The sequence below is a fragment of the Patagioenas fasciata genome, chromosome 4 (genome assembly GCF_037038585.1).
Source record: "Patagioenas fasciata isolate bPatFas1 chromosome 4, bPatFas1.hap1, whole genome shotgun sequence".
NCBI lineage: Eukaryota > Metazoa > Chordata > Aves > Columbiformes > Columbidae > Patagioenas > Patagioenas fasciata.
The window spans coordinates 26,188,372-26,215,353 of record NC_092523.1 but is presented as its reverse complement, the minus strand read 5'-3'; the positions used below and the strand labels follow the sequence as shown (position 1 = coordinate 26,215,353).

General features: G+C 40.9%; 1 protein-coding gene across 2 annotated transcripts in view; it reads left to right on the top strand.

The window, feature by feature from the left end:
* Positions 1–26,932, top strand: part of BEND4 (BEN domain containing 4) — a 33,421-nt gene extending 6,489 nt beyond the window's left edge. Inside the window, exons 2-5 of one of the 2 annotated variants that reach the window (XM_065837928.2) lie at positions 2,326–2,892; positions 15,664–15,755; positions 19,720–19,960; positions 23,186–26,932. In XM_065837928.2, coding sequence (XP_065694000.1) covers positions 2,326–2,892; positions 15,664–15,755; positions 19,720–19,960; positions 23,186–23,403 — 1,118 coding nt within the window. In that variant the 3' untranslated portion in view covers positions 23,404–26,932. The remainder of the gene's footprint in view (positions 1–2,325; positions 2,893–15,663; positions 15,756–19,719; positions 19,961–23,185) is intronic. The other variant, XM_065837929.2, reaches the window with a different exon arrangement.
* The last annotated feature ends 50 nt before the right edge of the window (positions 26,933–26,982 follow it).

Below are 26,982 nucleotides of genomic sequence, written 5' to 3'. Positions count from 1 at the left end.
CATAATGATTAAAATACAAACAGTAAATATGACTTCACGTCTGGAATCGGATTATAGGATTAAAATGAATGAAAAACTGCTCCGTAGTAGGATTGCAAAGTTCCAATCAGTATCATCCTGTAATAATTTTAAAGGGAAAATGTGGGAAGTGAAGAAATCGAGGAAAGAAAGCACAGCTTAATGTTGTTAGTGATGCTTGAGTTTCTTCATTTTCTTTTGGTTTATCAGTAAGTTCCACCTAGAAAGCTACAATGTCACCGGGGTTCCATGCTTTTGATTTACATTGCACCTGTTGTGCTGGGTTATTTTCTACTTGCATTGTAAAGGTTAAAGGCAGCTGGCCTTAGGTGAGTGCAGTAAGAGGGAAGGAGGGACAGCAGGTACGGAGGCTACAGAGCACCTGGCACCAGCATCCACTTGCAGAGAGCATTGCTTAGTATTTTGCATCAAAGATGTGTTAGAGTAATCTTTCGTGGTTCATCTGAGCCCATCTGTAAGGGTGTGGTATGACTCATTAGCACAGGAGGCTGATTGCAAGGATGCTTTAAGGGGTCTTAGGGCCACCTCAATCCTTCAGGTGCCAGTGGGCTCCCTCTGCTTGGTCCTGGGCAGCCTCATTGCCCAGCGCTGAGCCTGTGCTTGTTCTAGCAGCCTCAAGTCCCTCTTCATACAGGTGAGTTCTCAGGAGGTCACATCCATGGGTTAGTGCCAGGGAGGTCTCCTCGGGCTGCATTCGAGATGGAAAGCATTTGTATGCTGCTTCAGCCCTGCCCTCTTTACAGAGATCTGGAGAGTGGTGAAAATGCCAATTAGTGTTGTTTCAAATATTCTTCAGGCCAGCTGTACTAACCTCAGTGTGAAGTAGATTTTCCACCAGAAGGAAATTGTGGATCGTGGAGAAGTACCATGGCAAGTGTCACCTCTTCAAGGTGGCATTCTGAATGTTTCTGTTCTTTATGTATTATCAGTGTGATGAGGCTGTGCTTTCATCTCTAGTGATGAAGTTAACATAAATGAAAGTCTGGGGTGCTTCGTCTCATGCATCTGTAGCAGGTTGGCTTTTCGAAAGTCAATGCGTTTGTCACTTTCTAAAAGTCAAGCCTGCCTGAGAAGAGCTCTCCAATTTTGGCAGCACTTAAATCTCCTTTTTTTTTTTTTTTTTTTTTCCACGTTTTCTCCTGCAAAATGTTAGCTGCATGATTTTAGGCACCTAGAGGAACTCAGCTAAGAATAAGCTAGGAAATTTTTGAAAGGCATTATTTTTGGGAGGGAACCTAGCAAGTCATACCATCAATTAGAGCCAAATGTCATGGTCGTTTTCCATCTGGGTCTGAGAACTGTTAGAGCAGCTTGACTCTACATACACAGACACTCAGAAATGAACCATCCTGCTATAGAGGTTTAGGCTGTAGCTGCTATTGCTCTCTGAGATGTGACACCTCGTGTCACTGGAGGGAAGGCTGACTAGGTGCAGGGTGGCATCCTTATCCTGTTTCCAGAGCTGAGCTGCTGGCTCCAGAAACTGCTGCGCAGCCCCAAGCAGAGTTTCCTGATTATGTCCAGAGCAGCTTGAAGAAGCCTGCACTGCTCTCCACTGTGTGATATTGGCCTACACATAAACTCTCAGGAGGTCAGCAGGACCGAATTCGCCCTCTGACCAGAGGAGCTTCAAATTGTGCATTTTGTACCTTTCCTTGGTGTAAGAAGAGGGTGTTGTGCTTATCACTCTTGAGTTGTTCTTGCACAATCCTGGAACCAAGAGGAACAGAAGCAAAGTCCATAAAACTGAGGGTGGATCACAGGAAGTGTCCCATGTCCAATGTCATGCAAGTGCAGTAAAGATGAAAAGGAATAAAAACAACACTTGGATGTCTTGTTGGAGAGGAGCAGGGCATGGGAAGAAGGTGTAGTGCAAAGTCCTGCAAAAATGTACAGATAAAGCCCACCAGCAGCTTGAAACAGGCTTCCAGAGAAATAATTAATAACTTAAACTTTTACTTGTAGCAAATCGGATGGAATTTGTATTTTCTTCCTCATTTTCATGTCTTAATCCCTCTGAAAGAAGATGGCAGTAAGCAGTGACTATCATCACAATGCATTTCTGATTAACAGCAAGGGCACAAGGGCGCTCTCAAAATAGAAGCAAAGTCGGGATTGTTTTAAATCACAGTGTTGCAGAAGTATTAAAGCAGAAGCCATATTTTTAATGTGTTCAGAAATAAAATGCATGCTACTGTAAAGGGTTGTGTACATTCATCTAGCTGCTACTGCCTGGCATAACCTTTTGCATCAGGTTTCTGTGATTCATCTTTTCTTTTGTTTCAGAGAGTCGAATGATTCTGGATGCCTTTGCCCAACAATGCAGCCGGGTTCTAAGTCTCTTAAATTGTGGTGGAAAACTACTGGACAACAATCACTCTCAGTCCATGATTTCGTGTATAAAGCAGGAAAACCCAAATTATAGTGAAAGACAAGAGCAATGTCAGCTTGGGAAAATGGTCCATAGTCAGACGTCAGACATTTTAGACATAGAGATGCAGTATATGCAAAAGAAACAACAAACCTCAGCCTTTCTGAGAGTTTTTACCGATTCCCTTCAGAACTATTTGCTTTCTGGGAGCTTCCCTTCTCAGAACACCTCATCAGTAAATGATTTTAGCCATTTGGCAGATGTGGATCCACTTTCGACCTCTCCAGTACACACTTTAGGTGGATGGACATCTCCAGCAACATCTGAATCACATGGTCACCCATCATCTTCTACACTTCCAGAGGAAGAAGAGGAGGAAGAGGAAGAAGGTTACTGCCCTCGGTGTCAAGAGCTAGAGCAGGAGGTAATTTCATTGCAACAAGAAAACGAAGAACTTCGTAGAAAATTGGAGAGCATTCCAGGTAAATAATCCTCTGCCATATAATATTGTCACTCACTGATAAAAACAGTTTAGAAAGGAGTCTGTTTGAAGTTCTAGTTGTCTTTTAAGGTCGCAGTCCTAATAATCAAACACTGGAATTTGTCTCCATCCAAAATTCCTTTAGCTGTGCCCATTGGAAAATTATCTATTTATCCATACAAATTGTGAGTCCTATACTAGTGAGCTGTGTTCAGGATGAAATGTACTTGTAATCCCAAATATCAGGTGATGTGTCATGGTAATTTCAAACATATGCTTTTATACTTAATTATCTGTATTGTTCTTTAAGTGATGTTGCAGTTTATAAAACTAGTTCATTTTTTGGGCTCCTTTATTGATTACTTCAAGAAACTATTCAAAGTTACATCCATATTTTTATCCAAAATATATCTGGCTTCTGCCTCTAACAGTATCTCTTAAACTGTTTGTAGTTGAATGAGAAGCATAAATACATCTCCTCCCATTCATCTTCATATAATACCTGAAAAAAGGTTTCACAACAAGTTCTCCAGTTCAGTTGCCACTGGGGGAGAGGAAGCAGACAGAAAACCTCATCTAATTAAAACACCCTCTGGGAAAATCTTCTCTTGCCCCTTTGAACTTAGGACTTCTCACTGTTAAGTTCCTCTGACATACTTGAAGACTGATAATGGATGAGAACAAAGTATCTTGGACACCTATCCTCTAAACTTTAAACAGGCAAAAATGGACCCCAAATAGTACTACTAAAAGCAAACTGAAATTTAGAAAGGAAAATAAGTAGACAACAACTTCTGAAATCTCTGTAAGTGCTACAGAGCTGCACCCTTGCTATCTATGTTTGAGATGCCTTGGGTAGATCCATGCGAAGTTCACTGAACTAATCCCTAAATAGTGAGAAAGCCATTTCGCACGGGCTGCAAGAGAGAAAGCACTCCAAAGCTGCTAACTATGCAGAAGGGAAGATGGCAGCAACCAACCACTGTCCAAAGATGTATGCACAGTTGCAAAGTCTGAGCAAAAAGCAAGCAGTAGTTTTCATCATTCTTTTCCCCAGCTATCAGTGATGTATTATGAATTATTTGTATTACATTGTGGTTTTCTGTTGTGCATTGGTCCCTTGGCAGTAGCAGCAAATCCCATAACTAACATTGTGCAGTGCAGAGAAAAAACGAAGTTTAGAATACTTCCCCCACCCCTCTCAAAATCTAGAGTCGCCATAACTCTCACACTCGCACTGGATTCAGTAGTGGTTCGTACATCACACAGAAACAGTGTGTGACAAAGGGAATTGTGTGGACTTTGACTGCTGTTGGGTCCTAGCTTCAGTAGAATAACACCAAAAATTACCATTAGGGTCTATAGTCTCACCTACAGCTTTCATTCAATGACCTGTATTGAACCCAGTGATGCTTTCAGTTTTGGCTAAAGCGTAATTTATATTTGGGTCAAGTAGTATCTCAGAAGGCCTCCAGTCCTGGGTTGGAGACTCTGGTAAGCAGTGGCTCTACCTCTTACTCTGACAGTTGGCTCCAGTGGAATTACACTGGTGAAAACGTCTGCTGTATTCCCTGCCTGGCTATCTGAAATCAGCTTCTAGTCATTGACTTGTGCTTCTCTCCACTAAATGAAGTGCTGTATAGGACTGAGTGCTTTTTTTTTTCCAGATGAAGGTACTTACAGATTGAAAGCTGACTTTCCATCTAAGCGGAGTTGTTTAAAATTCCTCAAATGAGTTGAAACCTTTTTGTGGTTCTTTCCTCTACTCATTTCTTTGAAACTTGGGCACTGGAAATACGTGCCTAAGCGAAGGTGAATAATTTCTTTGTTCCCACCTGCAGTCACCCTGGTCATTTGGCCATTGGTTGTGCAGCTGAGCTGCTCATTTTGTGTGCATTTCTTCCTACACTTAGTACTTTGTATTCAGCTGTGTTTGTTTACTAAGTGATATAGATTGCTTTGGCTGCCCTTTTTTCCCCACTGTTGCTGGTTCACCAATTTTCTGTATCATCCAGAATTTTTTTGGTTGTTTTTAAATTAACTTTGTGATCCTGGTTAGAAGTGTTGAATGATATTGAGGCTGCTGTCATTCCCTGGTGAGCCTTGCTAGAAACACCTCTGTTCATGATGATTCCCCCAGTGACAAATACTTGAGGTGTCTGTAGCAGGTTCTTAATCCGTGTGTGCTCTAGTCTACTGATGTTATGTGTTGCTGCTTCTGCAATCAGATAACTCATGGTTGTAAGCTAAATGTCCTTCAGGAGTCTAGTTATAGTACATCTCTTCAACCCAACTTTTTCAAGCAAACCTATAATCTCATCCAAGAATGACAATCGGGTTAGTCTTGACAAGATCCACTTTCCGTAAGACCGTTTTGACTGGCATTAATTATATTCATGTTCTTTAGCTCTTAGTCAATTGAATCCTGTTGCAATTGCCTGTATTTTACTAGGATTAATGTGAGGCTAAGCAGCCAGTATTTGCCTGGGTCATCACAGTTACCCTTCATCGCATTCTGAAAGAGAGAGAAATATATGTAAACGTAGTCCTTTTTCACCTCTTGGGAGTGATCAAACACCTTGTTAGTGGTATATCAAAGGAAGCAGACAAACATAAAATAAATGTACAAGGATGTATGACCTCATCAGCCAACATAAAATCATCAGCAGCTGCATCTGCTGCCATCTGGGTGACATATACAGATAGGTCTGAAGTGACCTATGTGTTTGGGGAAGTGTTAAGAGCCACAGAAGGTGCCCTCAGATTTTGCTACATGTTAGAACAGAGGTCTGAGCTCCCCAAACAGTCCCTCAGCCACCATTGAGAAAGGCTGATCAAACATCTAAAGGAAGTCTCTGCCTCCAGTGCTGGTTTTGCTCCAATGAGCTTCTGCTACCAAAGAAGCTGGCAGAAATTTTTGTGGGACTTGAAACACACAACTCTGTATGTAACCAGGCACAATGCTCATTCTGTGAGCAGGCTTTTTTTGCCACTCAAGACATGTGCCTCAGGAGGGAGCCAGAAGGCTCTCTGCAGAGGGTTTCAGTGGTGTTTGCCACCATCCATCACATCAGAGTCATCTCAGAGCACAAACTTTCTTCCTTGCTCATCCACGTGTCCCGTGCTGGGCACCTGGCAGGCCAGGCAAGGCAATTAGCAGCTGTGGTGGCAGCTAGATGAGCATGGAGGCTACTGTGCTGTCCCATCAGGCTACTGAAAGAGCACATATTTTTGACGTAGGTGGTTTCCCTCTCATCCCTGGGGAAGCCAGACCGGAGCTGCTTGCTGAGGCTGGCCAGGGAGCCCGCGGGGTGCGGGGAGACATACGCCGTGCCCTCCTCATGGGCACCCACCAGCAACTCTGTCAGCAGCAGATAAAAGCACCAACCCTTCCTTCTGCTCTGTAACTGTCTATGAATCACTTTATCCTTTTCCTGAAATACTTTGCTTTTTTTTTTTTTTTTTACTTTCCATATGCAAAAGCCCCTTTTAAAATCCATGAGAATTTGAGGTCTAAAAATAGTTACCACTGTACATCTCTGCCTCAAGCTCTGCAAAGCACCATTTGCCTGGCTCACAAAGAGACTACTGGGAAGAAGCGTGTTTTCTCAGCAGATGTAAAAGCAACAACTTCTTTTTTTTCTTCCTTTTTTTTTCTTTTTCTTTTTTTTTTTTTTTCTTAATGAATATTACACAAAACATCCTCCTGTAGCTTTTGAACACAGAAAATAAGTTTTTCTGTTTTCAGGACTCTGCCCCGTTGCTGTAAAAACCTTTAAGTCCTGTAGGTTCTTTTTGCCCCTAGCCTAGCATGACCCTTTGACAGACACCACTGGAGAACAGCAATTACATGGGTGAAATATTGCATATGCCTTGGTTGTTGGGGTGTTTTTATCTCAAAAAATACCCATTTGACTTGACTGAAACAATACTTAAATTTGTGTGAAATATTAATTGTTTCAGCTATAGCATAAATGAAGTAAAATTCATGTTTCAGTGGTTTGGATTTAGAACAATATGACATCTTGCAATTTGTGCAGTTTTCCTGATTTTTTTTTTTTTAAGACAAAAACATTAACTGAAGATTTTCAGTCCAACTGAAAAAAAGGAGAAACATTTTTGTTCAGTGTGGTTTTTTGTCTTGTTTTAAAAAAATACTTACTTAAAGATTCAGTAATTTCTGGAAGAACTTTGGCAAACTTGTCATTGTCTTTTCAGGGTTTTGAGACTGTCAAGAACAGAGCAAAGTAATCTATCTATATGAGCAGAAAAATGTTTCCTAATCTCTTTCCTCTGTATGAAAATTACTAGGGCTCTGATACATTCCCAATAGTAAAATTAAAGACTTATTTGTGAAACTGCATGTAAGACCTGGGTGTAGACCATCTAATATCTAAGGATATTAAGCAGTTCTTCTTCGCTGTTGTCAGTATAATCTTCTCACAGCTTTCAGCCTAGACGGGAGAAAATATTTCCAGATGGTTAAAGCAAAGGCCAGGAGTCTTGAGTGAGGGTTTGCCTCCAGGTGCCTCCCAGCTTTGTGATGTGGTTTGGATCCAGCCAGCCGGAAAGTAGTGAAAAGGTACAAGTAAGTAAGGTAAAGCAGTGTGTGATACAGTAATTATTCTTACCTCACAAGCCTGGCAGCAAAAAATACTTCACTGAAAGATGGAAGAATGAGGGTGAAAAAAAACCTCAAATGTAGAGAGACAGTAACCTACAGAGAAGATGTTCATGGTGGCTGGAAGCAGCCAAAGCAAAGTGGGATTTGCAGGTAGAGTTAATATCAATGTAATTGAAAAAGTCAGACAAGTTTTCTAGAAGGTTTTGTGTGCCGAAGGCTTGACTCTTTTTCCTGACTCTATCGGATGATCTAATAAAAGATATTACTTTTCCCTACAAATCCTGTCTCCTTTATACTTTCAGAGCATCGCATTTCCAAAGAGCCTACCACAGCCGCAGCGTAGATAAAGCAGCCATCAAGGGTTGTGACAAACACTTTTTCATGTGCTTTCTTTTTTGTCCTTTTTCTTGATGTTCACATTTAACCACTTCTTTGGTTTCCTTTGATGTTCTGGATGTTTTGGTCTGATCTCTGGCCTTGTTCTGTTGTTCAGCTTCAAAGTGTTGAAGGTACTTCGGGAAGAGGGAGCCTCGAGTGCAGTCGCCCAGTGTTTGGCACGAGAACCCCTTTGAATTTGCGGCACACCTTTGCTGGCAGCTTGGGGGTGCCAGATTAGTTTGCTAAACCAACCTGAGTACAAAAACTTACTGAAACACATAGCTGCAGCAGACCGAGGCTTAATTAGCTGTTTTTTACATGCTTCTGGTTAAAAACCCATGAGAATTCGGGGAGGCAGGTTTCTTTGCCTACCTTGGGGAGAAGGAGCTGGTGGGAGCTTTGCGGAGGGCTGGTGGTTCAGCCTGGCGAAGCCGCAGTCCCTGATTTCAACTTTTTTTTGTGTTTTGCAGGTCAGTATTTAGCATTTTAGTGACACAAACTGCTATCCGTGCTCACTGGGGGCTCCCCTGTTGTTTTATCAGCAGTATGAATGTGTAAAGAGGTTTAAAGGGGATGTCCCTGTCCTGAAAACATAATGAATGAAAGGGAGGACAAGAAGAGTTACTTTCTATTAAGTAGGCGAAAAGTTAGGGAGCACAGACAAAAATAAAAGCCGCAGGAGCATGTGGTAGCATCGCTTAAATGAGAGACACGCAGTTGCCTTGTTTTATCTCTTGTTGTTCAGGCAGAGGCATGCATCCCAGGGCTGTATGGAAGTGGCACTTTCTTTCTTTCTGGAAGAAATATTCTTTCAAAATAAAACTGAAAGACATACAATAGTTTTTCAGATGCAGATTAACAGAAGTAAAATGGTTTTCCACTTCACCTGGAAAATACAATTGAGAGGGATTTTAAATGTAATGGGATATTTGCTATATTTTTTTTTCTCTTCCCTGCTTTTGGCAGGCACGAGAGGTCAGTTTAGGCAGTCTTTAACACCTTCTCCGTGTAATGTCGATTCTTATGCTTTCTACTGGCTGCTCTCATTAAGAATGCATGCTGGTTTTATTTTACCATCTAATTATGAACATCCAAATTTGCAGTCTCGAACACCAAGATCAGTTCCTCATTACTAACACCATCTTCTCACCCCTCGCTCTTCTTCCAGCTCACCGCACCCCAACAACTTGTCTTCACAGGCTGTCCATGCAGATTTCACTGGCTTTCAGCTGACTATTGAAATAAATGAGCATATGAGCTAAAGTGGTCCAAGTCGTGTTATACTGCACACTTGTCCAAATCTCAGGCAGAGAAGGCATCTCTGTTAATGTTATAAGAAATTCACACTGCCATCTAGTTCGTCAGCAGTTTCCCTATCATTTGTTACATCTTTTTGACAGTTGAGCATCAATTTAGAAATGCCCTGCAATGAACTTGGAGTGAAGAATTGCTCAAGGTCAAGCAAAGGAGGATGCATTGCAAAGCTGAGCCAGTCTTAACTAACAGCTGCCAGTCTGAGTGAGGTGGGTGCAGATGTACACCCTTCTCAATCCTTCTCCTCGCTGGCGAGTCAGAAGTAAATGGTCTTGAGTGCTAAGGGATTCATCTTCTGCTGTGGAAAACAGCAGGAGGAATACTAGCCAGTGTCAGCTACAGAGCACAAAATCTCATTAATGAACAGAATAACCAGATTTCTTATTGTCTGCTTATGGGGGCTGAGGCCACTGTGGCTAGTGACACGGCTGAGCCAGGGGTGAGATATCCCTTCTGGCGAGGGCTGATGCCCTGGGAGAGGCTGGAGATATACCTTATTTACATTGGCGATATGCCTTACTTACAGCAAGCCCAAGCATCTCTTTGTAACACTGGTTTGGCAACAGAAACAGCCCCAGAGTCTGTTACACTGGAGGTTGCATATTAGGGAGGATGAATGAGTCTTCATTTTGACAGATACCAATACGAGTGGCTCAGTAACATACATAATGAGCAAAACCCCAGCCTAAACCAATAATGGAGATGTTTTTGGCACTTTGTAAACCATTGGAAACAATTATCAGAGCCAAAAGTTAAAAAAAAGAGAGCGGCTGATAATTGGGAAACGTTTAAAGCATGTTGTTGAAGGCCCTGAAAGAGTATCTGGGAGGAAAATTTTCACGCTGGTTATAGAAACAACCAGTTTAGAGGCAAAGCAAAGGAACAGTAAGGATCATAACAAATGGAGTAAAGTGGAAGTTGATGGTGATGCGTAAAAAGCAAAGGTTAGGATCTGTGGAAAACTCCACTCTGTGGAGAAGATATTGTTTCCTTGGCAAATTATAGGAAAAATATTGAGTCATAACAACAGTATCAGGCCATTATCAGATGGAGATAGTGGGTTATGCCAGTAATAGAGGACTGCTCATTGCATATTTCTGTTCTGGTATTCATGAGGAGTAAAATGATGCAGTCACACCACCATACAATGATGATGGTAACCAGGTAGAAATATTTTCCATTTCCACCATAACTCTGGGTGTTAGTATGCATTCAGTAGTGGCTTCAAGTGGGACTGCAACCTCGGCTGTCTTCTACAACTTCTCCCAATGTCAGGGACAACCTAAGAGCTTGTTAGTCAGTGCCAGAATTGCTGGCCCTTTTAGAAATGTTGAAGACATGCTGAGCCCAGCTCAGGTTGTAAGACAGAGTGGTTCAAGAGCAGAGTCAGAAGTCTCTCTTTTAGAGACTGGCATCGCCGGGAGAGCCACAACACAGGCCGCTGAGAGCAGCTCCTGCTTGGGCACACCAGCTTTTCGTCCCTAAGAGCCCATCAGCTTCTTACCAAAAACATTAGGCAGCTGCTACCAAAGTGTGATGTTGCCAGAATCATGAGATCTGGACAACTCACTTCATGAGCTAGAACAAAAACAGCAGTAGACAAAGAGGGCTCTGACTATGATTTTCTTTGTGCTTTGGAATATTTGCGATGCCCCAGAAGACTGAAAGACACAAATACTGTATGTTTTCTTCTTTAAAAAGGTCACATAAGTTGTCCCAGATGATTGTCAGCTCATTGGCCTGATCCTTTTCCCAGATGAAGTAATTGCACAGCTGATGCTAGATTAATAGAGTACTAAAAGAGAATAGTAGAGTTAGTACCAGGCAACATCTTGCCAAATTATGGTTTTGATGAGATGAAAAGTTTGGTTGATGAGGGTTTTGCAGATATTCAGGGTGTTACATAACATTACATATCTTAAAAAAGTTATTTAAAAAATGCAGCTGCAATTGTATTCAGGCCATGATGCAGATTAATTTCTAGAGGGACTCACAGCCTATGTTTTTAATACTTCATTGGTGAAAGAAAGCATACAGTCATTGCTCATGGCTTGCAGGTAGTGCAGAGGCAGCAGTGCATGAGGAAGACCATGAGAGGTAACAGACTCAGCCGAACGTGGTGTGGCTTTAACATGTACTGAGGCACAGAGAACGTCACCTGTTCTTGGTTTCAGCCCCTGGAAAATGGATATTGAGAAAGACTTTTGGAGGCTGCGGTGGCTGAATATTGAAGCACAGAGTGTGGTCTTTGGCTACCCAGACGTGTAGGTAGGTGTAGGGACTCTGCTTTTAACATGAGCCCAGCATCTCAGGAAGGTTAGTGTTGAGTTCAGCAAAGAAAAGACAGATAAATTATTTGACTACTAACTAGGAGTACATAACAGGTGACAGGCATTTACAATTTCTTTTCCGATACTTTATAAAACCTAATTGAAGGAAAACAAAATGCAGACTTGAATTAAAGTGAATGTTTCTGAGAATGAACTAGTACATACCGTAACAACAAACCAATGGTAGAATCTGCATCTGGGAAATGATGACTTGAGTTGTACTGTCTTTTACCTGCTGATGTAAAGAGGATTTAGTCTGGGGAGTTGCTGCACTGTGTGGCAGATCAGACTGAGGGATCACACCCTGGCTTTTGGCATCAGCACAGTCGGTGGCCTCCACACCGTTCAACTGTTTATTAGGAATTAGGATACTCTGCAGAGAAAGCTGTGACAAGCTATGCCAAAGCAGCACTTACTACAGCATACAAATGCCTAGAATAACAACGATGTCTTACAGATTGGATCAATAAACAACAAAGACCTGCTACTTCTTGTGTATGTCCTGCTTAGTCACTGCTTAGCATCTTAGCAAGGCCAGCCTTCCCCAGCACGCCACATTCCCTGGAGCATCTCCTTCTCGCCTTTAGCTCCTGCAAAGATCGCACTCTTTCACTCGCTGCAGGCCAGGTTACTTTGCCACTTCCAGTGTCTTTTCTGAGTCACTGGCACTTTCAGAAAGTAAAGACCATGGAAACTTCTTCCTAATGGGCAGGAAAATTACTGCCTCCACACAGGCTTTCGACTAAATTATGACAAGCAAGTGTGGTTTCTACATGAGCATCTCTCCTGTTGGTTTCAGTAGGCACAGATCCCTGTTGGTGGTGTCAGTGGGAGTGGGTACGTGTGTAAGTACACAGAGAATCTGCTCTCAGCGTTATGGTCTTCTTAACTCTCCAGAGACCACATCAGAGTCAAAGAAATACAAAATAAATAAGCTAGTAGGTTCAAATGGTATTTGTACTCACAGCAGGGAGCTGCAGGCTCTTACAAAGTTATGTTTGCTGCAGGGTTTGGAGGTAACAGTTCCTCTTACCTCTCAGCGGAAAGGATGTTTGTAGAGCCATCAGAAAGACAAGCAAACTGAAGCTTTGACTCTCGGCCTTGTGTTGCCCAGTTTGTGGCTTCCTTGAGGCTTTAGTTAATGTGGCAGCCCAAGCAGCCTGGCTTTGCAAATAGCATCTGGTGTTTGAAAGGCTGAAGTTATTTGTACCAACAGCAGATAGTGTGATGTATGGTGGCTTTACAAGTCAAAAGTGCTCAGAGTCCTCCAGTAACTAGAAGGAAAACAAAATCATACAATTTTGTGGTTGAAATGTGACTGCTTTTGTGAAGAGAGAAGTATTCATAAGCTTCAGCCAGCTTTTAGTACCTTTGTATTTCTCACCAGTAATGAGAAGCGTTTTATTAGCAGAATACAGTTAAAGTAGAGATGTACTTCATCTGCTGGGGACACAGCAGGTTAAATGGTTTCCTGGTATCTTCTCGCTTGTGCCTCATCCCTTTGGAGGAACATAGGTAAGTACATCTTTCAGATGATAGCCTAAAGTGAAATTACTTACTGTGGGTAAAATACCATCCTGCTGTGAGATCAGCCCCTAAAAATTAGAAATTTTTTTATGCATTATATTCTGTTCCCTTTCAGGCCCCACATTGTTTCACATAATTACAGGCAATAGCACCAAGTATGGCTGAGAGCTATCAGGACATCACCAGGGACTTTTGCTAATAGAGATAACCAGACAAGCAAGTGCAAACTTCACAGACTGTTCTAAGGACAGCTTCATGGGGACCAAAGAAGTCTAAAGCTTCCAGGTACCACTGACGCTTTAGCAGCCATGTCCTTAGTGAGCTTGCCAAACAAAAAGTAGCATATATAGAGCAGGAAAAGCATACTTTGCGAGTGTCTCAGGTTTCCCAAATATCACTCGACTGTCCTCCAGGTCGAAGTATTGAGCATCTTTTCTTTCAAGCAGTAATACAATCACCCATCATAGCACGATAGTCCATGTAGCCCCTTCCGTCCTTACAGGGGATCCAGGATCCCACAGGAGATGCTGGGTACGCGCAGTAACTTCCACCCAAATGGGAGGTTTTGCTGAGCTTGTCACAGGGTTTCGGATGCTTCTTGGGATGAGATTTCATGATCCTCTTTCTTGGACACCTACTTAATCAGTGAGTAACCTCTGCATGAGAGTTCCTAGTTTAATCTTCATTTTGGACATGCCAGGTAGCAAACAGGCAGTTTAAGAAAAGGGTCTCAAAATACAATCTTATCCTTCAGCCCATCTGCATGAAAAAGAAATATTTTCTTTTTTCCACATATGCTTTCCTGTATATAAAAATGGGGGCACAGGAGAAAGTCAAATCCTTTTCTGCCACACCTTCTTATGAATATCCAGTGTACTATTATAAACCATTACCTGTGGTCATTTTTCTCCTTTATTCCATGTGAGAACTTGTTTGCTTGGTTGGTTGCTTGCTTGTTTGTTTTTTGTTGTGGCTGTATGCTAAATACAACAGCTCTCGTTACAGGAAGGCCACAGAATGTGTTGGTGGGACTATTAAGCTGGACTGTCCTTCTGACTTTATCATAATTGAAATGTTTTCTAAAGTCATCCATGGGGTTTTTTTCCTATGGAAAAAAAGTATCCATGCTCACGTAGTTGGGCAGAGTCACTGTGTAGCAGCTACACCACCGAGACACTGCCCTGGTCTGGCCATGAGCAGTGAAGTCACTGGAGAAATTAAACAGGTACGAGTCACTTGAAATCCTAACTTCTGCCTAGTGCATAACCTCCTGCAGCAAAGTGTGATATATCAAATGGAGCAAGAGTAAATACACGGGTGGCTTGTCTTTACGGAGGAGTCAGCATGGAGTGAAATGACAAAGGACTTTATACTCCATGCGAGGCACTTTGCGTGACTTCTGTATGCAGAGTACTGTATGTAACACTGCTTAGCCTTTAGTAAAGGGTCTGTTTTGCACAAAGTAAAGGTGTTTTGCACCGTCTGCCTAGACAGGGCCATAGTTACTGCACAGTGTCAATGCCCAGGAAAGAGTATAGAATATATGAAAATACTGCCTTGAGACATTCCCAGAGATTTCAGTGCTTGCTTTCAGAATGCCAGCTTAAGACAAAACCTAAAATGCCACATTTTTTCCAGGTGTAAAGGCTAATTGCCAAGACTTTTATTTTTTTTTTAAAGGAACACCGAAATATTTTTTCAGGAATTTTATCTGAAGCTAAGATTATCTCTGAATATTTTACAAAAACAACTCATATGAAATGTGAGACTGATAAGGTACCTTAAAAACTATGCTTATTTAGTCTTGCACGAATCAGTCATAATGGTGGGTTAATATCTGTTTAATTCTCCTATGATGTTTCAGGCTCAGGAGAAAAGCACTGTATCTCAAAAATACTCCAGAGTTAATCAGGGATGTGGCAGCATCTGCTTAAGAGAGATCCGTAATTGAATCATCCCTAATTAACCTATCACCTCAGCAGAAGGGAATAGGACGTTGATACCACTACTGAAATGGATGAGAGTGATGGAAATGGAAAGGGGGGGAGGTTGTGGGAAAGAGAAATAAAGCAATTTGCGTAACACCTAGTTTTGTAACAAATTTGGGAGGAGGGAGGGAAAAGAAATTAAAGTATATGAATCATTAAATCTGTTCAGTATAGTTAATCAGACTGTGGTTTCAAAAGCATTTGAGCGTATTTACATGTTAATCAGTACATGATTTAGGTCCAAGAAATGTTTTCTCCTTTGTATGGTTTGGGCTGTTTACAATATTTACGGATTTTTTTTCTTATTATCATTACTGCTGACCTAATTTGTATTTGTAATAATTATAATTTCAAACTAGGAAAATAACCTTCGAAAGCTAGTGGGCAGAAAATAAAAGCAATATCAGAGATATCAACATAGGAAATACAACATCTGTTGTATATTTATTGAACGAAATGACTGCACAAATCAAAATGAGAAGTATTTCCTATTTGAAATAAATCTCACAGATGTACAAAGCAGATCCTGAAGAACACTGCTTGATATAATATTGTTGTTCTATTTTGTGCTAGATAGCTAATATACAGTAATTGCAATTTGTTTCATGCAGTGCCCTGCCAGACTGTTTTAGATTATTTGAAGACTGTACTTCAGCATCACAACCAGCTTATGGTACCACAGCCAACAGACCATCCGACTGAGGTAGTGTACAGTGAAGACGAGCTACATCTCTGTATGTTTGACAATTAATTGTAAACATGTAGGCAAATAAATCAGTGGGTGCTGGAAGAATATATTTAGTAGTAAAAAAAAAAAAATAAAAAAAAAAAAGGTAAAATCTATTATTAAAGTGTTGTTCTTAAGTACAATAATCCTCCAAATGGAGTAGACTCACCACTAGTTTAATCTGGGATTAATTTTACTGAGCAGAATGTAACTCCTTCCATCAGCACCAGCTGCACTTGCCTTGCTTGGAGAATTTTTCTCTCACCTTTCCTCAGAAGCCTCACTTTTATGGGTGCACTTTAGGCTAGGGCTGGCCTGGTGAGAACCAGAGCTGGCTGATTGACAGTGGCTGCCGCGGTGGCTGTGGGTGCACAGAGGCTGCAACCCATGCTTGGGGGCACCAACGTGTCGTGTGTATGGACACATGTCTATACACTTAGTGTAGCTCTCACGCAACCCTGCTATGGTTAACTCTAAAATATACGTTTCCTTCATTTTGCAGACAGACCCAAATATAGACTTCTGCAAGTCTTTGGAGTGCTCTTGGATTTCAGAAAGCATCCCAAACAAAATGTTGAGTGTTGACAATTTTGTACTTGATACAGAGTTTGGGGATTTTCGTAATTATGTTGTGTTTAAAAGCACTGCAGTGCAAAAGCAGGAAATTTAAGTCCTCCCCTTCTCTATAAGATAGATTTATAGATTTCTCTATCAGCTCTAGCGTAATGCACGCTCCAGTGTGTTTCTATTCAGGCTGGTAAAAAATGCCTCAAATGAAGTTATTTTTGTTGAGACACTTCTATTTTAGACTGTCTGTGTTTGAGGCTCTTGCTACACATTTTTGTATATGTAATTCATACATGTCACTACCTGTTATTCATGCAAACAGAATCAGAAGAGGGAAGACAGGTCTAGTCTGACCTCCCTTTGCACATAAATGATACGTAGTGCAAGCCTCTCATAGTCCAGCTTACTGTAGTTTCACTGAAGTTGCTCTGCAGCAGTTCAGGATGTGCATCACTTTGCTCCTCCATTCAGTATTCATATTTATATATGACATCAGCTGTTATTGCTCAAATATATTCCAAGGATTCATTTTCCTTTTTCTAATGCTCTTTTGCTTAACTAAAATTTTCAAGCACTGTAAAAAATGAAGCTTTTCTGTAACATACCCCATGAAATAGCTTGTCATGATGTGACGGAATATTTATTCAATTAAATACATAGATGCTAGTATTTTATTCATAAGCTTAATCATGTACAAATACAGCATGAATGCATTTGTACTTTGGTTATTCCTTCACAATTGGCTTATTTAATTTTTGGAAGGTTTTCTGTTTGTTTTAGTTTAGTGACTGCTGGACACACCAAACTTCATCATATATTTACCAAGAATCTTTTGCCCAGAAGTGTTTTACTTCCAGAGAATGTAATTAAATTGCATCTGTAGCAGGAACCCAGTAATCAGTTAACAGAGTAGTATAACACAGACTCATGCCTTTGCAGCAGCAGAAGGAAAAATATCCTAAATTTCAGGGGAAATAAAAGAGAAGTAGAATAAAATTGGGACTGAGGAAATTACACAAAATTTACTGCCGTCTCCTCAGTTAACAGTAATGTGAGCTCTCATGAAATTTAGATGTTGGGCTTTTCTGAACCCTATTTCCATCAGTGCAAAACATTTAAACACAGAGGTGACTTTTAGGATAGCTTGCTATTTAGCAAAGCCACACATCAGCATCCATCCCTAACACACAAGAGCAAGCCTGTAGCCTTGCATTACATTGCTGGTTTGCATTGTGTTCCTCCTGCCTGCCAGGGCTCCAAAGCAAGACAGTGCCTACAGAGTTAGCTGCAGCTTGTACTTTGCACCATTATCAGTAGGAAAGTCCTTGCCTCACTGCAGTTTTTTAATAGGGAAAAAAGTAGGTTTCAGGAGTCTCAGGTAGGAAAATAATTATCTTTATATAAAAGGGGTGCTCGCACTAGCTGCTGAAAAAAAAGATCAGTACCACTGTAGGGATCAGATGGTCCAGTGTATTGCCTCTGTGATCAAACAAGGCAAGGAAATACAAGTGTTCACTCCCCCTGAGATGGAGCAGTCACAGTTGCTTCAGCATAAGAGCATCACACCCCCAAAGAGCTTCCCATGCTGCCCCCCTACTCTTCCTCCTTCCTCAACCCCCTTTCCATGTTGGCAGAGGACGAGGAGCTGGGCTGGATGGAAGAAAAATTCTTTCCACAGCAGAGCTCCCCAGCCATACTGTTGGCTTCCCAGGGGTGCGTGTACCCGGCAAAATTAAAGCAGGTTCTTGTGTCATGAGCGGAGCGGGGGTGAATCGACCATGGCTCTTTTGCAGCAGCAGGAGGAGACAAGCAAAGTGCAAAGAGAAAGCCTCAGATTATAAATAGAGTTGGGCTGTAGGCGAAATGTCTTTATTTTAGGGGTTGCAAGCTTGGATTTACAAGCTGGAGGGTTGAGATGTTTGGGGAGAAGGGGAGGGGCCCATCAGACAGACAGAGCCTATCTCCTCTATATTTTGACTTCCTTTGCAGGGGTTTAGATTTGCTTGTGGCTGCCTTTGTCAGCAGTTTGCACCGAGGCAAGCAAGTAGCAGACGCTCACGGAGGCTCAGCTCCCAGTGATGCTATCCCCCCTGGGAGGTGGTGGTACCCTGAGTCACACAGATTCTTCGAGGACTCTCATCACAGTCTTCACTAAATTCAACCTTCCACATATTCATCAAACTTGCAAAAAAAATAAAAGCAAATAACCTGAGGAAAAACTTCAAAGATGCTCCCAAGCTGTCTCCCAGGATGCTGTAATAAATACAGGAAAGGAGGCAAGGGTATTCCTTAAAATAGTTCTAAGATATCAAATATACGGAACCAAGTAGGAGAAATTTGTAACAGTTGCCCATCAGTGCAGCATGTGGATCATCACCTCTGTTGATCCTCAGGCCCTTATTTTTTCTAGTTAGCAGTAAGCTCCTGTCTAAGCTCGGGGCTATGCAAATGTTTTACTAATTGGGCCTCCAGATTTACGTGATTTAATAAAGAGGTATAGCTGCAAAAGTGCATGAGTCTCTAGGAGGGTGTGGTTTAGGTTTTTTGTGTACTTCAATTATTTCAAGTGTATTAGCAATACCATTTTATGTTAATTGGGTAATCCTGAACTAGAGCATCTTATGGGCAACAAGAATTAGATACAATTTAGGTACAATTGACTGAACAGGGTTTATAAATGTGTGTGGATTACAGGAATTCCCCAAATTAGCCCCACAGCATTCTTTCAATGTGGAAATATTGAAGCACACAAGTTATGATGGTTAAAAGCAGAATTTTTTTCCAGCTGACATGGTGGTATTTCTGTAAATCTATAATTTGAGTTAATATGGCATTCATTAATAATAATGAAGCTTTTAGTTTTCACAGTTCCTTTACTTATTTTCTTTATATTTTTCACAGTAACATAACTGCTGTCAAGTTTCAGGTGTGTTCTACAGAAGTAATAAATTTATTATAAAAATAGACCAAAAGAGTCACCTCTGAAGTAAACTGTCAGCTGCAATGAAGTGATCCATTTGATCACACTCTTCAAAGACCCTTCTTATGCATTTTAACAGACTAAGAAGAAAGGTTATACTTAAATAGCAAAGCTAGTCACTGGTTCATAATTCTTTTTAACCTACTTGTTAAAGTGGGAATTATCAATAGCCACCTCTCAAAAAGTAGTCCTTGTACCTCACCAAATGCAAGTTCCTAGAAAATTGAAATGTGATTTTAAAAGTACTTATTCACAGTAAGAGCAATTATGTGTTCACTTTAGGATGTGTTTCGCTGTCAGTATTGCAGCTAGTTAAAAAGGGTATTTTTTATTGCAACTGACATCTTTACTTATTTGCCTTGTAAAATAAGCAATGAAATTTCACTTTTTCAGGGGAGCAAACAGTTGCTGAACAACTACCCCGTCTACATCACTAGTAAACAGTGGGATGAGGCTGTAAATTCCTCCAAGAAAGATGGACGACGGCTCCTTCGCTATCTCATCAGATTTGTTTTCACAACCGATGAGCTTAAGTACTCATGCGGCCTTGGAAAAAGGAAAAGGTCAGTGCAGTCAGGAGAGACAGGTCCTGAAAGACGTCCTCTGGATCCAGTTAAAGTAACATGTCTCAGAGGTACTGCATCTTTTCGCTCAGTGTCCACCATATGTGATCTCATTTCACCACATTGGCTCTGGCTCAATCGAAGCGTTTAGCTGACAGTTGCAGAACTAGAAAGGGTTTCACAGGCAGGTGACAAACAGCCAGAACCCCCCCGTGTTGTTGTTTTTGGTTTTTTTTATACATACATAACCATATGTATGTATTATATATGTGCACTATTTTTTAATGGGAAGAAATAGCACTGCTTAAAAGAAGAGACAAATACAAGGGCACAACAACACACTGATATACTTGGAAAAGAATCAGACAATCCTAATAATGCTCTTTTATAATAAACTAACAGGGCATTCTTTGACACTGATACACAGCAAAACTAACCAAAGGAATATTTATAGCCTAATGTGTAGTGAGCATAGGGCACTCAAGGCCACAGTGCATCACTGGAGTTAAAAGCTGAGTTTCACAATAGGTTTGAATATTTTGTAGGGCAAATAACAGCTACTGGTTAATTACGTACAAACTGTATGCCAATGCATTGTCAAGGATTTAACTTTTTTTTTGAGTACTGATGCACCATTGACTGAAAAATGTAGGGAACAACTTTCCTTGATGTTTAGCAGAAAAGAAGGCAGAGTTTTTTGCAAGCATTTCACAATGTCAGAGGGCAAGGATGTTGGACAATACAGAGAAAAGGTCCAGACTGAGAAGAATTATCTGTTGTGGCAGTTCATACTTGGGTTTCCTGAAATTGTTCAAAAGGCCTGATACTGAGCGTTATAGTGAAACATACAGAACAGGACTTTTTAAAGGCCAATTAAAAACATGTTTGTAGTAGTATTTGCATTTTAGAAATGCATATACTTCTAATTTCTTTAATTAACTCATAGTTAACTTTCTAGTATTTCGTGAGCATACACACAAAATTTTGGTTGAATGGACTTTGAGAATATTCTACTAATCAGTACAGTGTAAAAAGCTATATTTTGGCCAGTCAGTGATAAAAATACCTTTAGTCATCCAAGTGGAGTCCAAAGTGGTTATATACATCAGACCGAGCCTCTTCCCATGTAGGACAGAAGAATCCAACAAGGCCAAGTAAATAAGACTTGGGGTACACTGATGTAACCAGGTAACGAACTCAGATTTTACATACAGCCAAATTAGGCAAAGAGGCTCTTTTTTACTACAAAGGAGCCTGATAACCTGTTCTATGATGCTCTACCAGACCAGTCAGAGCTTAAGAGAAGGACAAGTCTGTTGCACATCATGCTGCACAGAGGTCTGGAGCAAGATTCAGGATCCCAGAAGTTCTCCTGGAAACCGAAGGCTGAATACAAATGCATTAACCCTTTACTAAACTACTTTAAATTTCATCTAGTGATTTATGCAAAAGCAGAGTGATAATACCATCTGTTCCACTTTCTTTTCCCTGCCTCCCACCAGGACTATCCGTAAATTCACCTGTAGACAGACTTTTGCTTATGGTCAATCTCCTTTCTGGTGTCCTGGATATAGAGCATGTGTGGAGCGCTCCTTTCAAGAAGGAGAAAGGCCAGTTTCCTTACTTTTCAGGAACTTGAGGAGGGAACTAAAACATTAAGTATCCAAGGACCAGTTAAGAAAGCAGATTAGACAGCTCTCCCTTTGGCCTTCTGTGCGTGGGTGGAAATGTGACAACTTTCTCCAGTGCCAGGAGTTGGCCACTGGCACTTACCCATTTGCAAGCCAAGGCAACAAGTGTCTGACTAATTCTCAGCACATCCCATTACGCCACCTCACCATAACACGGAGCACAAACTGCTTCTCTCCTTGCACTCAGAGTAGTTTAAACATCTATAAACATTTTTAATATATTCCTGCAACTGACTGATATCTGGAACCAGCTTTAAAACAACCTGGCATACTTAAGTTATAGCATTACACCTTTATATAGCGGGTAACCATTTCTCTGAGAAAAACACCAGTCTGCAGAGCCTCACGTGAACATAACTAGGTAGAGATTACTGTTGCCTGTGTGGATTTCCAGGGAAATGAATTTAAAAACCAAGATAGCTATCGTTTTTGCAGACACACTGCTGGAGGAGCTTTGCAAAAATCACGTCCTAATTGTCCAACAGATGAAATAGCTTGCAGGCACGTGCACTCACGTAAAAGCACTGCATTCCATTGCCTCGAGATGCGGTGACAGCAATGAAGTTACCTTACGCCACTTACTGTGCTCTTGGCTTGTCAACAGTAGAAAATAGAATTTAAAAATAGCCTGGGACACACAATACCATATGAGGGAATAACTAATGTTACAGAATAAATAAGAAGCTCAATTTCCATATGAGTTACAGTGTATTCAATATATCTAATAAGGTGCCCTCACATTTAAAATCGTATTTGGACATTTCAAAGTCCAAATACACCTATTTGAGCTATGTCTAGCAGTTACAACTCCAGAATTGGTAAGGTGCCTTCTACAAGCTTAGCCTATTACTTGTGAAAGAATCTGAAAAAATAAATGTAAAAAATGCAATCATCACATACAAATAGCTGTGTGCGGAAGCAGCAGCTACTTAAATAGCCAAATTACATGTAGTACAATTCATTTTCTCCTGCATTGAAAACTATTGCAAAGCTCCCCAAATTAGCCCTCTCATCTCATTTAGCTATTTCTAAGGGAAATTTAGTCTCTGAAAAATAGGTGTCAGATTCAGGAAGAGGGAAAGAGCAGGACTTAAAATGAAAGATATTTCAAACAGAAAGGAGCACCAAACTGAAAAATAATGGTAGTGACAGGCTGTGGGCTACTGCAACCTGCAGATGTTGAAGCAGCCAGCAGAGGGAGATCATAAAGATCCATGAGAGTAATCACCTTAAGGTACAAGTACAGAACAGGTTGCAAATGAAGTACATCCTGGTTCATGTTAACTCCCACATGTTTTGCACACGCTGAATCACAACTGCCTCTTTGAATTAGTTCTTTTTGTTTCCACAAGAAGGGATTTTACCTCCAGGTCCCAGGTATCACATAGCTCAGGTATAACAAAATACGCTGCATGTGGAGAAACATACTTGTACAGAAATAAAATAGGTCCAAGTGGCATTATCATGACATCCCTCATAAGGCTTTACTCCTGCTTAAGTAGAGCAATAATGCCCCTTTCTTGTTTCCCATCAGCTTTAGACACCTGGGCAATAGCGAGTTCCACAAAGACAAGTTGTTTTTTATCCATGCATGTTTTCCTGCAGAGTTCATTAGGATGCATTGCACTTCCAACCCAGACTGGTGGATGCCATCCGAAGAGCAAATAAACAAGGTATTCAGCGACGCGGTAGGACATGCTCGTCAAGGGCGTGCCGTGGGGACTTTCCTTCACAATGGGAATTCGTATTACGAAGGGACTGACCACCCAGGATCACAGGATGAAGTCTTTAATAGAGGTATGCAAGATGGATCTGGTGATTGATGGCAGTGAGAAGATCCTCACACAACTAGCAGCCACTTAATTTAGGAGAGACTATTTGTTAAACATACTTATCCTGCTGTCATTTAAGAGTCCAAAGCATGTTTGAACACATACTGCATACATTTCAGCTTCTTCATTCTACCATGTCCCAGTTAACAAAAAGAAATCCACTTCCAGACCTGCTGTGTGGAACTTCTCAGTGCCTATTATTTGCAAATCCTTCATAGCACTCTCAAAGGGAAATTGCAGCTCATTTGATCTAGTTCTAGAGGAAAGGTCATTTTAAACTATAAAAATGTCAAAATAAACAGCAGCTACTCTCTTGTCTGCCTATTGATAACAAACCCAAGTCTGGACCCAGAACAGCTTTCCTTGAGTAGTAGATGTAAGAACAAGTCTGCAGGCTTATAACAAAAAAAGAAGTGGTCTCCCACTTCCTAACAGAAAATAACATAATTATAAATGCTACCTTAAAATATCACACAAACTGGAAAATGCAGGGACTTCCTTAAGCCAACTCTGCCAGGAAATTAAGCTTCCCGGGTAAAACAGCAGCACTCGTCAACAGCAGAATCCTTCAAAGACCCAGAACAATAGCACGCACTTCTAATAGATAAAAATTGCTTTGTATATCAGATAGACACTATATTTATCTAGATTTCTAGGGGATTAGAGTTGATCATGACAGTTTTCATTAAAACAAGATTACTAAAAACAAATTGCCATTTCAGAATAAAGGTTTTCCTTTGTCTATTCCTATTCTGCAGCCGTATTATGTAGCTTTAGAGGCTCTAAATTGCCTTTTCTTGGTTTTGCTTTCATTTACGTTTTATATCCATTTCTTCAAATAGATGAGGCAATGTGCTGATCTTAGTCAGATACTCAGAGTTGCATTCAGGGAGGGGCTGGGTAAGAAGCACCTAATTTAACCTTCTGTTGTAAGTAAACACAAGTAACAGCTGCAAGAAAAATTCTGATGTGCTACAGCAGAGTTCATAATGGCACACAACACTGGAAGCTTTAAAAAACAAATCAGTCCACTGAAAACCCTTAATTTTAAAGGCTTAGAACTCCGTTGTCCCTCCAATTTGATGCACTCCAGAAACACACAATGCCAAAGAAACTAAACCCTTTCTTTTCCACATCAGGGTGTTTCCATCTCCTCACCCTTGTCCGGTCGCTCAGGCCGGTGCTGGTGTCCTTCACAGCCCGAACCAGCTCTCCTTGAGTCAACATTTCCCCTCTGATGGGTACAGGGAACTGTTTTTTTGGAAAGAAAGTTCACTTTGCTTTTAACCATCCTTAGTGCTACCTCATCAGCATTGACTCTCCTGAATGCATATCTCATACTCACCAGCTTTCCTAACCACCTTGCGCACGCCCCGAGAGAAGCTACTAATTGCTCCTTTTGCCCTTCTCCTCTCCTTCCCGACCTTCTCCCCATGTACCAGGCAGGAGGCACCCAACCCCTTTCTCAAAGATGAGGAAGGTCCCCATGGGGCGAAACACTGCACTAGCTCCGGCCTGGTGACAGATGGAGGGCCGAGGCAGTCTTCCGAAGTCTGGCTCGCCCACACAATGGTTTCTTCCCACCATTTGCCTCTTCTTTGCTTGCAGTTGTGACCCGTCTCTCACAGCCAACCTGCAGGGTGTCCCAGGACATGGGCTCCACCGTGCACCACAGTAGACAGGACCTCGGTCAGCCAGGATAGGCTTTAGGCCCTTAAATGTCCAATACCTCTTGATTATTTTTATTTCTGGTGATTTTTTAAAAGGTGGTTGAAAGGCACTCAGTTGACCCAGAATAACTCATTTATTTTCTAAAAGTGAATGAGCAGTTTAGTCACACTGGACCTCACCAGGCCCAGGGGTTTGGGACACCGTCCCTCACCACAGGCAGGAGGCGGCTGGCTCTGAACAGTCAATGTTGCGTGGTGGCCTCCGGCAAAGAAACTCAGTGTATAGAAATGTCACGGTACAGATAATCCTATAGTAGCTTTTCAGTGTTGAACTTACACATTTTTTTAAAAAAAGAACTATAATAGAAGATGTTACATTGCTCAGATGGTGTAAGTCTTGCTGGTCTGTCTTTAATGTGGTGACATTTGCCAGAACTACTTGGTAAAACATGTCAGAATGTGAGTCGACATTATACTGTAAATTTGTCCACAGAAATATGTATCATGCTGTATTTTTGTAAACTTTGTGATGGTTTCCTTTTAAATGTTTAATTGTATGAGGTCAAAAATACAAATGCTTCATTTTTAACAGTCACAGAACAGAATTACTGGACTGGACAGACCTCTCACTTAATAACTTGAAGATTTGCTAAACTCTAACTAGTAAGCCTAGCTTTATTTTTAGTGTAAAACATGTAGCCAGCCTCCTGGAACCACTCACAATCCTCTACTCTCATATTGTGCAAAATAACCAAATGTATAGTTTCATCCTGAAAGCCACTTTAGCACTAGAAATGGCTTTGCAGGCTTGGACCTTTCTTTACAAAACTCTGCCCTTAGTTGCTTGTGTGCACTGGCCAGTGATGTGAATTGTAGTCACAGACAAGCATTAGCAGACACCAGCTCATCTTTTTTTGTTCATGTTTGGTTTTAAAATAACAGAGCACAACAACTTTTCTCAGTTGTCTGTCTTTGTTTTTAATTACCATCATGGCCACTCGACTCTTGACGCACTCATTTCATTTTAAAAAAAAAAACAAAACAAACCTTCCACAACAGCTTTACACTGAAGTGTCTAAATATCCACAAGATGTTAGGTGTAATAGTACAGGACTTGAAATAAGGGATAGCACGTAAGCCTCCACAGAGCGAGACACCCGCATTTAAGTGGTGTGCTTTCTAAATCAGCACACCCCTTCCCAGCTCTGGATGTCGACAGCCAGCTTGTGACAGAAGGAAACTGCTATCTATCATGTCACTCCAGAAAGTCCCAGGAGGATAGAGATTCTTGTCTTATCCTTCCATACTCTTTAATCTTACTGTCATTTATGTATCTGCCTTCTCTCAAACTTTGTGTAGCAGTACCGCACTCCCATCTGTGCCAACATGCCTTCGCTATATTTTCTATGACAAATATTTGTGGAGAAACTGTGATTAAAAAACCATTAATCCTGATATTTTTATTGTTATGGTGTAGTTAATTCTATGAATACTTTCTAATGATGATTGTACTGTGTAGAGTATGTACAAGCTAAGGATAGACCTTTACCAGATATTGTAAAAAAAAAAAAAGTGCATAGTGTAATATAGATTAGTAAGGTTTTTGTGACAATTTCTATAGGATGTGTGAATTGTTTTCTATGTGGCAACACACATTTCTTTCAAAGAATATAAAATCTTAGAGAATTTTTTAAACAGTCAATATTTTTTAATTATAGAGACATTTGTTACCTATAGTTCACTATTTCAGGTGTTAATTCTAATTTGAATATTTGTTTTATTACTACATACCTCCAGTTCCATTTGTTCTGTTGCATAAAAATGAACAATAAAAGTTGGTCTCTGGTTAATCTCTCTCTTTCTATATAGGCATTATGTCAGTGCGACACCTGTCACAACT